Here is a 16,269-nt window from a genome sequence, read left to right as displayed (position 1 = left end):
GAAACGAGTCCCGGAACCGCTCGTCCTCCAGCAGCAGGTTGTTAAAGTGCCAGTACGCGGAGCCCAACCTGGCGCCGAACGGAAGGAGTTCCGCCCACACCAGGTGATGGTCCGTGCACGACACCTGCCGCGTGGAGGCCTTCGGAAAGCAGGAGGCGTACGCCCGCGAAACGTACAGGCGGTCGATTCTGGACGCTCCGACCCCAGGCCTCACGAAGGTGAAGGCGATGGAGTCAGGATGGAGATTCCGCCAGACGTCCACCAGGTCCAAGGACTTGACCAAGTCCCCCAACCTCCTCCCCGACGTCGAACTCGTGCGGGCACCGCCGTGGTCCCTGTCCTCGAGGACGCAGTTAAAATCTCCCCCGAGGACGACGCACTGGTTCTCGTCGATGGAAGCGAGATGAGCGGACACTTCTTCAAAGAAGCTCGCTTGCCTCGGCCCGGCCAGGGGAGCGTAGACGTTCACCAAGTGAAGCACCGCGCCCCCCAGCCGAACCGTCAGGTGAAGCAAACGGCCTGGCACTGGCTCCCTGACCCCCAAGATCTCCGGCTGAAAATGCGGGGCCAACAAGATAGCCACCCCGCCAGATCTGCGGGTGAGGTGACTCATGTAGACCCCCCCTCGCCACTCCAGGAGCCAGGTGGCTTCGTCTCCCGGGGTAGTGTGGGTTTCTTGCAGGAAGCACACCGCATACCTCCCGTCCCGAAGGACCGAGAGGGTCTGGAATCTGCGCTGTGACTCCCTGCTGCCGTTGATGTTGAGGCTGGCTATAGTTGTCTCCATGTCGGAAGTATAGTGCAACCACCACCAGTACACACAGTTAAACTATGTACATATTTACTGGGAGGACGAGAGAGGGGCACAGAAGTCCCTCGCCCTCACCAGGAGTGCTCCCAGGAAGTTCCTGACTCGCTTTCGCTCATTGACGTCAAGCCCGGGCGCCTGGCGCGCAGCGTGGGCCGACCAGTAGATTCTTTCGAAGGAGCTCCAGCGGTCGAGCGCCAGTTGGGCTCTATCCCGGCGACTCCGAGTTTCCTCGACAAATTCCCGGAGTTCCTCGAGGGGGATGAGGGGGAGATCGGTGGGGGGCACCTGGGACTCGAAAATGTCGCTGGAGACGGACTCCGCGTCGTCCCCGGTGTCCGCCACCGATCCAGAACCCTCCTCCGGGAGGTCGCCTTCGGTCGCCGACCCCTCCCCCACCGAGAGGATGGGGGCTGGTCCGGCACCGCCAACTGGCCTCAAACCTCCAGTGACCCCACCCCCAGGGTCACCTTCCGTATCTTCCTCGGCGCACCCCTTCCCGGAACGCCCCGAGTTCGGGTCGCCGGGCGGCAGAGGCTCGGGGCCCCGCTCCTCTCCCGACACCGGGACGCCCGGCTCCTCGGGGAAAAGGTCCTCCCCCAGGGCCAAGGCCCCCGGAAAAACAGTCTGGGAGGGAGGAGCGAGGATAACACCTTCCTCCCCTCCACCGCTCGACGACCCAGCAGTGAATAAAAGTCTGTCGACTGCACCATGGCCCGTGTTGTTAATAAAATCCTCCCCAGGGGCTGGAGGAGTTATGGCGGTGGAAGGCCCAGCTGTCGCCCCTGGGGGTTTGGGCAGGTCGGGCCATGGTGCAGGACAGTGGGGGGGCACCGTCGGCTCATCCCCTGGAGAGGGGCAGCGCCGCCGGCGCGCTGATGGGATTTCTCCCCCCTCCAAGGGCCGGCACCTCTTCCCCAGAGAGACAGGGGGGGATTTATGGGTCTTCCCCTCCCCGCCCGCCTTGGTGGTCATGGGGCCCGAGGTCCCTCCCCCCCGCCTTTCCCGGAATATGATTGGCTGGGGGAATGCAGGGGGCGTGGCCAGGGTGGGGAGGGTCAGCCATGTCATTTCCTGCCCCGCCCCTGGTATATCAGGTGATGGCGGGCGGGGCAGGGGCCCAGTTCCCTCTCCAGGGCTAGGAGAATCAGTCTCTGGAGGTGGTAGGGCAGCGGTGGTTCCCCTCAGGTTAGTGTCAGGGGGTGTATGGGTGGGGCGGGGCTCGGTCTCCGGAGGAGGGGTTGAAGCCTCAGGTGTTTCTGTAACGGGGTCGGGGTTGGGGTCAGTGGGGCCAGGATCAGGTACGGGTTTGGGGGTTCGGGGGTCAGGGTTCCCGCGCCGGGGCGACGCTGGCACGGCCGCAGGGGCATTGTCGTGCCGGGGCGGGACAGGTCGTGGGTCACGTGGAGGGGAAGGGGAAGGGGATGGGGATAGGGTGGTCTCCCCGTGGGCGGGCTTGACGCGTAGCGTCTTTCTGGGCGCCTTCTGTCCGGTCGGACGCTCACCCCCCTCCCTGCCAGAGGCTGAGGCATTGGGAGCCTCCGGCTTAGCCCCCGGTGCCGGGGCTTGTGGTGTTGACTTTGGGGGAGGGGGAATGGGTGCGGCGGCACCACCCGCAGCCGTTGGTGTGGGCTGGGCAGCTTTCTGGGTGGGGCAGTTTTTTCTAACATGCCCCACCTCGCGGCACAGGTGGCACCGCACGCCGTCCGCCGTCCAGAAGGCGCGGTATGCCGCGCCCTCGTGGAGGACGGTGAATGAGCCCTCCGTGACCTCCTCCCGGGCCAGGCAAATAAACACCTGGCGTCGGAAGGAGTACACGTGACGGAGGGTGGGGTCCTTAAGACCGAGCAGGAGCGGTTGAACACCTGACCGGATCTCCCCCAAGGTGTTGAGGTGGGGAAGAAGGAGCTCGCTGGCAATGAAGGGCGGGACGTTGGAGATCACGACTCTCTGGGCCGTGACCTCCAAAGGGTCGACTGGCAAATACGTCCCGCCCACAGTGAGCCCCCTCTCCACGGCCAGGTGGACCGCCTGCTCGGTCTTGAGAAAGAATACGGCCTTCCCGTACATGCGGGCCGCAGCGACGATGGCCAGTGGGCCGACCACACTAGCCATGGCCTTACTGCAGGCCTCGATGGTCATGTTGGGATGGGGATAGGCCTTGACCCCCAGGCGTTTGGTCAGGTGCCTGAAGGGGGATGCGGTTGCGGCCGGGGTTGGGCCAGCCGAGCCCAAGGCAGCGGCTACCCCGGCGTAGGTCCGGCTGGGCCCTGCGACCTTCGGGCTCGCCATACTCCGTCGGCCCCCGGCAGCAGCGGTGGAGGTGGGCCTCTGGCAGTATTAGCGATGAAGTCCTTGGGGAGGTGCCCGAGGCCAGTCACCCGAGGCGAGTCCTAGGCAGCGGTGGTGGAGGCAGGCCTCAGGCAAGTCCTCGGCAGGCCCTCAATTGCAGTGTTGGGGGCAGGCCTGTTGGGGGGGCCCCAAGACAAGTCCCAGGCAGCCCCAAAATTGAGTCCTGGGCAGCAGCGGTGGAGGTGGGCCTCGGGTCGCAGCAGTGGTGGAGGTTGTGGGGAGCGGCCTCAGGCGAGTCCCAGGCTGCAGTGGTGGAGGCAGGCCTCAGGCGACAGCAGTTGAGGCAGGCCTCTGTCGAGTCCCAGGCAGGCCCTTGGTTGGGGAGTGGCCTCAGGCAGTGGTGGTGGAGGCAGGCCTCAGGCGACAGCAGCAGTTGAGGCAGGCTCTGGCAAGTCCCAGGCTGGCCCTCGGTCCCAGCAGTGGAGGCAGACCTGTTGGGGAGGGATTCCCAGGCAAGTCCCAGGCAGCAGCGGTGGAGGTGGGCCTCAGGTCGTACCAGTGGTGGAGGTTGTGGGAAGGGGCCTCAGGCGAGTCCCAGGCAGCGGTGGTGGGGGCAGGCCCGTGTGGAGTCTCAGAGACCAGCAGTGGGTGTGGGCCCCAGGTCAGCTGCAACACTGACTTGACCTGGGCAAGGCCCAGGCTGCAGCTCCAAAACTAGGCCCAGGACTCCAAGCTCTCGCCTCCTTCTTCTCTCTTCTTTTCTCTGTCTTCCTCTTCTTGCACAGCTACACACTGCCACTGGTCCAGCCCAAGTGATAGATAAACACCCAAGTGGTCTGTGACAAGCAGTGCCCTTCACGTCAAAGGGCAATGCTGTGTGATCAAAACAGTGAAGGGGAGGGCAGGGACTAAATCAAAATAGAGTTGGAGGGGGAAATGATGCACTCCACTCCCTGCGGCGCCCACCTCTCCCTGAACAACTCCAGGGTGTTGGTGGACACCGCGTGCTCCTTCTCCAAGGACACCCGGGCCCTAACGTAACCGCGGAAGAGGGGCAGGCAGTCGGCCCTAACGACCCCCTCCACGGCCCGCTGCCTGGACCTGTTAATGGCCAGTTTGGCCAACATTCCTGTTTATTTTTTTTTTTTAAATACAAAATACTTTATTTTAAGTTCATGAAAAACAACTGTAGGAACATAAATTCTTAAAAAAGAAATAAGGTATGTCTTCGCAAAATTATAACGTACTCTTGTTTTAGAGTACAGTATTTAACAGTTCAGTCAGGCTCATTTTCTCTTCCCAGGCTGTTTCATGCCTGATTTCCGATGTTGACCTTTCCCCTTACTATTGCGGTTCTGACTTTTTCCTCCTTTCCTGCCTTTTGGCCGCATTTTCTTCCGTTTCGCCGCCTGCTCCTGGTCGTCCTCCCGCAGTTGCCTGTTGGCGGCCTTGGTGGTGTCCAGCCTGGGCTTCTTGCTGGAGATAACGTCGAGGAGTTCCAGCTGCCGCCGCGCCTCCGCCGAGAAGTCTCCGATCAGCGGCTGGAACTGCCTCCTCTGGCCGGCGCTCCTGGCCGCCGCCGGCTGCTCCCGGGGCAGCTTCTGCTGAAACCTGCCGGCCGAGGCGGTGGAGGTCCTGGCCACGCGAATGGCTTGGCCGAGCTCGGCTTTGCTGGGCTGCGGGGTGGGGGCGAGCCCCACGCCGGGCACCTTGTGCTTCTGGGCCCTGGCGATGTTCCGCAGCCGGTTCAGCTCGTTCTTGGCCACTCGCTCCCTCTTGGCGGCCGCGCGTTTGGTGAACTGGTCCTCATGGGGGTCGGCGGAGTCGGGCACCTCCAGGACCCACTCCCGGGGCCCATCGTTGGCTCTCCGGTAGCCCCAGCGGCGGCGCCACTCCTTCCGGCCTAACATTCCTGTTTATATCTGTCAGCTAGGACTCTCTGATTGGACCAGACTAACAGCCCCAATCAGGGAACTCATATTCTCTGAGGTCCACCTGGCTGACCTCATTACATTCTCTATCACAGACACCAATAAATGTTTAGATACTCAGGACATCAGTAAGAAGATGAAGCTAGGCAAAGCATCCACCTGGATCTAACTTGAATGGTGGAGCTGTCTTGGTATGCTCTGACAATCCGAAAATTATTAATGTGCTGGCTAATAAAAAAAAGAGTTAAATGTATGTAGAGGTAAAATACTGTGGATGCTGGAAAGCTGAAATGAACAGGAACATCGGAACGCTGAAGAAGATCCAGAGTGGACTCAAATATTAACTCTGTTTCTGTCTGCACAGATGCTGATGAGTGTCTTCTCTCTGTCTGTTTCTTAAGTTTACGGACTGTTTTTCACAGCTACTGGATACTTTACTTTTTTTATTTGCAAAAATATACATTACTCACAAAAAAAAACTTATCTCTAAGTACATACAAAGTGTTCTCGATTCATTCCACGTAGTCTGGGCAGAGGAAGTCAACAAACACAATTGGCATGTTGGAATTTGACATCCTACAGAGCCACTGCAAAAATAACCGCATTTTTATCTCACGTCGGAAAAATATTTACATACGTTTTGAGGCAATAGAGGTCTGAGACCTGAATGGACCCAGTTATACCTTGGCAGAAAGAGCTCAGATGGTAGTCTTTCCCCACTACAAGCTCTGTAGCCAATGAAATACTCTATTAAATGCAGTCACTTCTGTAATTCAGGACCATAGCTGCCAATCTTCATTCAGCAAACTCGCGTGATCAGGAATGTGATAGCGAGAAAATAATTACCACCCAATGCCTGGAAGAAGAATGCTTCATCTTCCGCATTGGGACCTTTCAACCACGCAGGATCAATGTGGATTTCACCAGCTTCCTTATTTCCCCTCCCCCCACCCTATCCCCGATCCAACCTTTCAACTCGGGCACTGCCATCTTGACCTGTCCTACCTGCCCATCTTCCTTCCCACCTATTCACTCCACCCTCCTCTCCGACCTACCACCATCAAACCCACCTTCATCTACCTATTGTCCTCTCAGCTACTTACCCCTAGCCCCACCCCTCTCCCATTTATCTCTCAGCCCCTTTGGGCCACCCCTCATTCCTGATAAAGGGCTTATGCTCGAACCGTCGATTCTCCTGCTTCTTGGATGTTGCCTGACCTGCTGTGCTTTTCCAGCAACACACTCTTCGACTCTGATCTCCAGCATCTGCAGTCCTCACTTTCTCCCAGATAATCTGTTTATGTTGATCAACATAGTTGTTACGTTGATCAAGGAATAATTATTGGTCAGGACTGGAGTTAATTCCTTGGATCTTCCTGAAAACAGTTCCATTGGATCTTTTATATCCAGGCAGGTGTAACATCTCATCCAAAAGACAGCCCATCTGACAGTGCAGAGTGCTCTCAGTTTTGTCCTAGAGGGTCAGCCTTGATTATCATTTGCAAATCCTGCAGTGAGATTTGAGTTGGGAATCTTGTGATTCAGGTGCAAGAGTACTGAGTCAAAGTTGAGATGACAGATCAAGGATCAGTCAAGAGTCCACTTCATGTACTCAAAATAGCAGAAGAGAGGTATTTTGCTGGAAAGGCTTTTGTTTCATATCTTAAGTGTGTGTGTGTGTGTGTGTGTGTGTGTGTGTGTGTATACAGTGTAGTGTCACCTATAGGGTGTTGAGAGTGTGGTGCTGGAAAAGCACAGCAGGTCAGGCATATCCGAGGAGCAGGAAAATTGATGTTTCGGGCATATGCCCTTTACTTTTGCCTGAAACGCTGATCCTCCTGTTCCTCGGATGCTGCCTGACCTGCTGTGCTTTTCCAGCACCACATTCTTGACTCTGATCTCCAGCATCTGCAGTCCTCACTTTCTCCTCACCTGTAATGTGACATGAACCCAAGGTCCCGTTTGAGGCCATCCCCATGGGTACCGAACTTAGCTATCAGCCTCTGCTCGGCCACTCTGCATCGTCACATATCCTGAAGAGCGCCTTGGAGGATGGTCACCTGAAGATCCGAGGTCAAATGTCCCTGACCGCTGAGGTGTTCTCCGACTGGGAGGGAACATCCCTGTCTGGTGATTGTTGCACCGTGTCCATTCATCCGTTGTTGTAGCGTCTGCTTGGTCTCGCCAACGTACCATGTCTGCGGTGTATGAGATCGGCAACATTGGCTGAGTCACATGAGTACCTGCCGCGTACATGGTGCATCGTGTTCACACATGTGATGGTAGTGTCATTTCGACACTCTGAAACTTCTTGTAGTGGTTACCATAACAGGTTGTATGGTGTTGTGGTCAATGTTGTCCTGAAGGCTGGGCAGTTTGCTTCAAACAACGTCTGTTTAAGGGCCTGTTTCCACAATATAGCGATTCTATGATCGAGGCTGATAGCTAAGTTCCATACCCATTAGGAGGGCCTCAAACAGGACCTTGGGTTCATGTCACATTACAGGTGACCACCATTGCACTATATACACACACACACACACACCTATACACTCTCTTTCACAAACACTCACAACCTTCCACCCCAGACACACACATACTCCCACACTCACACATGCACCCCCTCACAGACTTAAGACACTCTACACTCACATACACACACTCTCTCACACTCACAACCACCCAACCCAGACAGACACACACAAACATATACGTTTGTGGGGTGAATTTGTACTTGCAGAGTTACATTGTACTTTGCTCAAAAACTGCATGAATTCATGTAAAACTCTGTTATCTCACTTTTTAGATTAGAATCAATCTAAACATCATAGCACAGAGAACACAGGGGACTAACACCTTCAACATATTGTCTAGTTATCACCAATTGTTACAGTTAACCTGAGAATGCAATTTTAAAAAAAAAGTTTAGTGATTTACACATGAAAGAAGTGAAACTATCATGGTATTCGAACAGATGAAAGACTCAACAGACAATCAAGGTACTTTTCAATGTATAATTTCAGTTACATCACACTGTAAACTTTTGCTATAAATTCTGTGCCTTACAATTGTGTCCTCCACAACCACCTGATGAAGGAGTGGCACTCCGAAAGCTAGTGTTTCCAATTAAATCTGTTGGACTATAATCTGATGTTGTGTGATTTTTAACTTTGATTCTATGATCTGTATGCTTATACTTTGTCACTCTCATGCACATACTCTACCAAGCACTCACACTCACGCACACACTCACGTGCATGTACTCTCTCTCTCTCCCTCACATGCACACACATACACATACAAGTCCATGGGGTGAATTTGCATTTGCAGAATTGTACTTGCATACACATTCTATTTTGCTCAAAAAGCAAACCGTCGATTCAGGCAGTAAATCCATGTAAACTTTTATAAATTCCTCCTTTGGAAATAGACCAGTCTGACTCAAGATTGGGATTCCAACAGACTCTAACCTCAGACCTTTAATACATTGTCTGAGCTGGGAGGTCCCCTTTTTTTAATGAAACCTCAGTTACCTCAAGAATGTGAAAGAAGTTCTGGGATTTACACATAAATGAACCGAAACCAGCAACCCATTCTAAAAGGTGAAAGACTTAACAGCAATCTAGATTTGTTCAATATATTGTGTCAGTTGCATGACACTGTAATCTTTTGCTATAAATTCTGTGTCTTACGATCCCACTCCACAACCACCTGATGAAGGAGCAGCACTCTGAAAGCCATTGCTTCCAAATAAACCTATTGGACTATAACCTAGTGTTGTGTGATTTTTAACAATGGAATAATGCACAAGGCTAATTGATCTAGAAAACATATTTAGGACTTGAGGACTTTGTTTAGAAGATAATTAAAAATTAGATGATCAGTACATTAAACTCCGGGTGCTCCGGTTTCCTCCCACAGTCCAAAGATGTGCGGGTCAGGTGAATTGGCCAAGCTAAATTGCCCGTAGTGTTAGGTAAGGGGTAAATGTAGGGGTATGGGTAGGTTGCGCTTCGGCGGGTCGGTGTGGACTTGTTGGGCTGAAGGGCCTGTTTCCACACTGTAAGTCTAATCTAAACAATGGTCCCTCAGAAACCAGAAAATGCTCATATGTAATAGTTTGCACCATTGTCTTTAATTATGAATAACAGGTTGGGCAAAGTATCCATGTCAACACTCTGACACATCTTGCAGTCGTTGCCATAACAGGTTGTATGGTATTGTGTTCAATATTATCCTAAAGGCTGGGCAGTTTGCTGCAAACAACAGTCTGTTTAAGAGCCAGTTTCCACACTGTAGGAATTCTATGATCTGTAGGCGTATACTCTGTCACACTCACACTCACACGCACACACTCACATGCACAGACAGGAATCTGTTCCATTTATCTATACAAGGTGAATGATGGGACTGCTCACATGCCGCAGTTACATTATAGGGAGGTCACTTAACTGTTATTTCTTTTTTGACCATGATTCCTCTGGACATTGTCTACACACACAGCATCCTTCAAATTAGCTAATCACAAAACAAAGAAAGGAATAACATACTTTAAAACAGCACTCTTCATGACCTCATGATCTCCCAGAGTACTCTGAGGTGTGAGAAATGCAGCAGCCAATTTGCAATGTGATATGACCAGATAATCATTTTTAATGGTATGGATGAGTAATGAACAGTTGACAGGCAGGATCCCCTTACTCTGCCTTGTAAGAATGCCATGAAGTATTCTACACCATCTGAAAGACTGTCATAGAGTCACAGAGATGTACAGCATGGAAACAGACCCTTCAGTCCAACCTGTCCTTGCCAACCAGATACCCCAATCCAATCTAGTCCCACCTGCCAGCACCCGGCCCATATCCCTCCAAACCCTTCCTATTCATATACCCATCCAAATGCCTTTGAAATGCTGTAATTGTACCAGCCTTCACCACTTCCTCTGGCAGCTCATTCCATATACGTACCACCCTCTTTGTGAAAATGTTGCCCCATTAGGTCCCTTTTATAATGTTCCTCTCTCACCCTAAACCTATGCCCTCTATCTCTGGACTCCCCCAACCCAGGGAAAAGGCTTTGTCTATTTATCCTATCATGCCCCTCATAATTTTGTAAACCTCTATAAGGTCACCCCTCAGCCTCCGACATTCCAGGGAAAACAGCCCCAGCCTGTTCAACCTCTCCCCATAGCTCAAACCCTCCAACCCTGGCAACATCTTTGTAAGTGCTTTGGTTTATCATTCATCTCTATTGCTGCATAATGCCCTTTGAACTGAACTGGAGCATTAACGTGGATATTGTGCTTATTTTTCTGATGTCTTGAATCCACATCCTTCTGACTTCAAGGTGAAAAAGCCACCCACTTAAACATTCAGCTTCTCCTCCGTCTTTTATTGTCTCCAAATATATTCCTTCCAGAAAAACCATTTCTCGTTCTCTTACGAGCCTCATCATCTCACATTTGATGATCCAATTTAACCGTAGATTATTGAATTACACTGATGTCACTCTGCCAATGCAGCACATTAGGGGAGCTGATGGTCACGTGATATTATTGCTAGACCCAAGTAATGTACTGGGGACCTGGGTTCAAATACTGCCAATGGCAGATGGTGGCATTTGAATTTATTGAAATCTGGAATTAAAAGTCTAACAATCCCCGTGTTGTTGTCAGAAAAGCCCACTTGGTTCACTAATGCCCTTTAGGGGAGAAAATCTGCTACCCTTATCTGGTCTTGCCTACATGTGATTCCAGATCCACAGCAATGTCTTTTAATGGCCTCTGTTAAATTAGGGATGGGCAAGAAATACTGGTCTAGCCACCGGTGCCCACATCCAGTGGATGAATGAAAAGAAATATGAAAGTCCTCATCTTCATGTACAATTTCTCCGCAGCTTTCTGGAAAACCTCTAGAACCTACTCCAGCCTAATGTTCTTTCTTATACCCTCTGTGATAGACCTCTCGCTGATGATAGCCACCACTCTCTGACATTGTACTTTCATGTGTACTTTCCAACTACTTATCCACCATCAAGTAGTGGCCAGCTTGATCTTTCTCCATCTTCACTCAGGGAAGATAAATGCTTGTCCATTGAATGTCTACGTGTAGCCAAAGACCACTTGATGCATCATTTATGTCTGTGCCAGCTGAAAAAATGAGCTAGCATGTGCAGTGGAACTTTAAATCTAACTATCCTTTCTAAGTGAACATGATTCTGTGTAACCTCACTGTCCTGTTTGACCAGATAGATTTCCAAATTCCACATTTGTTCCATAATCAAGATGGCTTCATTCTATTTTCATGTCTCTACCTGTCTTTGATTCTATCTTACCTTCCCTTAAAACCTCATCAGCAACTCCAGATACTTACCTTATCAACTACCATAATGTACAAAATCCACTTCCACCTATATGTCCTATCTTATGGGCTTTATTAAATTTTACCTTAGGCTATTTGACTGATCGAGGCATTCCCATGAGAAATGAACCACTGATTGGCTGTCACCTATTTTGTTGGGTTGCAACAGGTTTAATGGTTGTAAATATTCTTTATGTCTGCAAAGGACAGGGCCCTGGGTATTAATATCTGTAGGTACAAAATGTCTCTTTTTTCCAGCAAACATGATTTATAACACCCCTCTCCACTGTACCACCTCAGTTAATGCACCTGACAGCATCCCAAATATGCTTCACCCATCAGGATATAGAAGGCTATTCCTAGGAGGAGCTAATCAGTGCTGAACTAATTCTGTATCAAGATTTCAGTGGTACAAATGTGAATTTGCTCTTAAATTGAGAATGATGTCTCACCAGAGACAATAATTTTTTTTCAGACCTAATGTAACCAACTATTCTGGATGTAGGTTTGCTCACTGAGCTGGAAGGTTCATTTCCAGACATTTCGTCACCCTAATAGGTAACATCTTCAGTGGGCCTCAGGCGAAGCAATGTACATGATTCCTGCTTTCTATTTATATGTTTGGGTTTCTTTGGGTTGGTGATGTTATTTCCTGTGCTGATGTCATTTCCTGTTCTTTTTCTCAGGGGTGGTAGATGGGGTCTAACTCGGTGTGTTCGTTGGTAGACCAACTCTTGCAAGGATGCCTACCTTGAAGAAGTTCTCCTCCTCTCTCCACAAGAATCTCAGTGAGTCTCTCTCTCACTGCAACCTCCAGGTCATCTCCTCTGCCCTGAAGGTCTTCACTTCCTCTCCCCCCACTTACCCCAGCTCCAGCCTTCCAGCCCAGCACTGTTCTCATGATCTGTCTTACCTGCCAATCTCCCTTCCCACTATCCACTCCACCCTCCCATCTGACCTATTACCTCCATCCCTATCCCCATTCACCCATTGTACTCTTTGCTACCTTCTCCCCAGCCCCAACCCCATTTATCTCTCCATCATGGAGACTCCCTGCTTCCATTCTTGATGAAGGGCTTTTGCCCGAAACGTCAATTTTCCTGCTTCTCGGATGCTGCCTGACCTGCTGTGCTTTTCCAGCACCACTCTGATCTAAACAATTATTAATTAACGTGTAATTAAAGTTTCATCAAGATTGAGTCTTTTTTTACTCAATCACAGGATGTGGGCATCACTGGCTAAACCAGCATTTATTGCCCATGGGGCAGTTAAGAGTCAACTACATCGCTGTGGGTCCAGAGCTACGTGTAGTCCAGACCAGGTAAGGATGGCAATTTCCTTCCCTACAGGACATTAGTGAACCACATGGGTTTTTCCAACAATTGACAATGGTCATCATTAGACTCTTAATTCCAGAGTTTCATTACATTCAAATTCCAACATCTTCCATGGTGGGATTTGAACCCAGGTCCTGAGAATATTACCTCGGTCTCTGGATTAACAGTGCAGCAATAATATCACTAGGCTATCACTCCATCTGGAGTTGCAGCTGGTGACTTTGAGTGGGCATCCTTCCCCTCTGTAGCTTAGGCTAATACTGTCAGGGAGAATAGGTAGCAGTGAAATTGCTCAGAGCTTCTCAAAGCCACCATTATAATAACGGTTACGTAACATGTGACAATACTGTGGCTTTAAGAGGTATATTTTGTCCTTTTTTTAAGGCAAAGAGATTGATTCAGAGGTGCCAAGTGGTCTGTTCCAAACCAATAAAGGTTTGTGAGGCCTTTTTTTTCAAAAAGTTAAAATAAAAGAAGCAGCCTCAATGGGGGATCAGGCGCCTATAGAACTAGGGTTTTAGTTTAATTTTCAGTAGTTGCTGGGTTTTGAAGCTGGCTGTGGAAGCTCTGTTTCTCTCTGTTACAGCTAAAATCTGGAGTTTTCTCAGTGGCAGTTGCAGTGGTAGGAGCGACAGTGAGGACCAGAGGCCTGACAGGAGGGCAACTTTAAAGTATAAAAACTTATCTCATGATTAGGCTGACCGCACACTGAGCAGGAGCGGACACAGGACTGCTGGGTAAGTGAGGTTACATATTTTGGTGGCAAGCAAGAAGTTGATTTGAAGTGCATCTACTTCAATGCCAGGAGTATTGGTGGGTGAACTTGCAACATGGGTTGGTACCTGGGATTTCGATGTTGTGGCCATTTCAGGAATATGGACAGAGCAGGGACAGGAATGGTTGTCACATGTTCCAGGGTTTAGATGTCTCAGTAAGAAGAGTGAATATGGTAAAAGAGAGGGAGGTTTGGCACTGTTAGTCAAGGATAGTATTACGGTGGCAGAAAGGACAGTTGAGGACTTGTCTACTGAGATAGTATGGACTGAGGTTAGAAACAGGAAAGGAGAGGCCACCCTGTCGGGACTTTTTGAAAGGTCTCTAAATAGTTCCAGAGATGTAGAGGAAAGGATAGCAAAGATGATTCACGATAGGAGCGAGATTGACAGGGTAGTTGTAATGGGGTGCTTTAACTTTCTAAGTATTGACTAGGAATACTATAGTAAAAAGTGAGGTCTGCAGATGCTGGAGATCAGAGCTGAAAATGTGTTGCTGGTTAAAGCACAGCAGGTTAGGCAGCATCCAAGGAACAGGAAATTCTACCTTTCAGGCCAGATTCCTGATGAAGGGCTCTGGCCCGAAACGTCGAATTTTCTGTTCCTTGGATGCTGCCTAACCTGCTGTGCTTTAACCAGCAACACATTTTCAACTATGAATACTATAGTTCAAGTACTTTAGATGGGTCAGTTTGTGTCCAATGTTTGCAGGAGGGTTTCCTGACATAGTATGTAGACAAGCCAAAAAGGGGAGAGGCCACATTGGATTTGGTACTGAGTAATGAACACGGCCAGATGTTAGATTTGGAGGTAGATGAGCACTTTGGTGATACTGACCACAATTCAAATATGTTTCCTTTGGCGATGGAAAGGGATAGGTTTATACTGCAGGGCAAGAATTATAGCTACGGGAAAGGCAATTATGATGTGACTAGGCAAGATTTAGGATGCATGGGATGGGGAGGAAACTGCATGGGATCGGCACAATTGAAACATGGAGCTTATTCAAGGAATAGCTACCACTTGTCCTTGATAAGTATGTACCTGACAACCAGGAACAAGTTGTCGAGCGAGACAGCAGTGATTTACTAAAAAAGTTGAACCACTTGTCAAGAGGAAGAAGAAGACTTATATCAGGATGAGATGTGAAGGCTCAGTTAGGGAGCTTGAGAGTTACAAGGTAGCCAGGAAATACCTAAAGAGAGAGCTAAGAAGAGCCAGAAGGAGACATGAGACACGGCAGATAGGATCAAAGAAAACCCGAAAGCTTTCTATAGGTATATCAGGCATAAAGGAATGACTAGAGCAAGATTAGGGCCAATCAAGGATAGTAGTGGGAAGTTGTGCATGGACTCCAAGGAAATGGGGGAAGCACTAAATGAATATTTTTCATCAGTATTGACACTAGAAAAAGACAATGTTGTCAAGGAGAATACTGATGTACAGGTTACTAGACTAGATGGGATTGAGGTTCACAAGGAAGAGGTGTTAGCAATTCTGGAAAGCATGAAAATAGGTAAGATCCCTGGGCCAGATGAGATTTATCCCAGGATTCTCTGAGAAGCCAGGAAGGAGAGCCTTTGGCTTTGAGCTTTATGTCAATATTGTTTACAGGAATAGTGCCGGAAGACTGGACGATGTTGTTCCCTTGTTCAAGAAGAGGAGTAGAGACAGCCCTGGTAATTATAGACCAGTGATCCCTACTTCAGTTGTTGGTAAAATGTTGGAAAAGGTTATAAGAGATAAGGTTTATAATCATTTTGAGAGGAATAAGTTGATTAGGGATAGTCGACACAGTTTTGTGAAGGGTGGCCTCACAAACCTTATTGAGTTTTTTGAGAAGTAACCGAACAGATGGATGAGAGTAAAGCGGTCAATGTGGTGTTTATGGATTTCAAGAAGCCGTTTGATAAGGTCCCCCACGGTAGGCTATTGCACAAAATATAGAGGCATGCGATTGAGGGTGATTTAGCAGTTTGGATCAGAAATTGGCTCGCTGAAATAAGACAGAGGTTGGTGGTTGATGGGAAATATTCATCCTGGAGTTCAGTTACTAGTGGTGTACCACAAGGATCTGTTTTGGGGCCACAGCTGTTTGTCATTTTTATAAATGACCTGGATGAGGGCGTAGAAGGGCGTAAATTTGTGAATGACACCAAGGTGGTAGAGTTGTGGGTAGTGCGAAAGTATGTTGCAGGTTACAGAGGGACATAGTTAAGCTGCAGAGCTGGGCTGAGAGGTGGCAAATGGAGTTTAATGTGGACAAGTGTGAGGTGATTTGGAAGGAGTAACAGGAATGCAGAATACTGGGCTAATGGTAAGATTCATGGTAGTGTTGATGAACAGAGAGATCTCAATGCCCATGTACATTGATCCCTCACAGTTGCCAACCAGGTTGATAGGGTTGTTAAGATGGCATATGGTATGTTCATTTTTAATGGTAGAGGGATTGCATTTCGGAGCCATGAGGTCATGCTGCAGCTGTACAAATCTCTGGTGCGGCCACACTTGGAGTATTACATACAGTTCTGGTCACCGCATTATCAGAAGGATGTGGAAGCTTTGGAAAGGGTGCAGAGGAGATTTACCTTGTTGCCTTGTATGGATGGAAGGTCTTATGAGGAAAGGCTGAGGGACTTGAGGCTGTTTTCGTTAGAGAGAAGGTTGAGAGCTGACTTCATTGATACATATAAGATAATCTGAGGGTTAGATAGGGTGGACAGTGAGAGCCTTTTCCCTCGGATGGTGATGGCTAGCACAAGGGGATAT

General features: G+C 49.5%; 1 protein-coding gene across 1 annotated transcript; it reads right to left on the bottom strand.

Annotated features, from left to right (window-relative positions):
- Positions 1 to 4,266: 4,266 nt before the first annotated feature.
- On the bottom strand, positions 4,267 to 5,010 carry LOC132821673 (ribosome biogenesis regulatory protein homolog). The gene has a single exon (XM_060834383.1). It carries the CDS (start codon positions 5,008 to 5,010, stop codon positions 4,387 to 4,389), a length of 624 nt encoding a protein of 207 aa, XP_060690366.1. The 3' UTR covers positions 4,267 to 4,386.
- Between the last annotated feature and the right edge of the window lie 11,259 nt (positions 5,011 to 16,269).

This window comes from Hemiscyllium ocellatum, chromosome 13, assembly GCF_020745735.1.
Source record: "Hemiscyllium ocellatum isolate sHemOce1 chromosome 13, sHemOce1.pat.X.cur, whole genome shotgun sequence".
NCBI classification, from domain to species: Eukaryota; Metazoa; Chordata; class Chondrichthyes; order Orectolobiformes; family Hemiscylliidae; genus Hemiscyllium; species Hemiscyllium ocellatum.
The sequence above is the reverse complement of the archived record's forward strand: the minus strand, read 5'-3'. Positions and strand labels throughout refer to the sequence as shown.

Excerpts from the sequence above, each read along its gene's own strand:
- LOC132821673 (XM_060834383.1), bottom strand. The coding sequence starts at position 5,010 with ATGTTAGGCCGGAAGGAGTGGCGCCGCCGCTGGGGCTACCGGAGAGCC.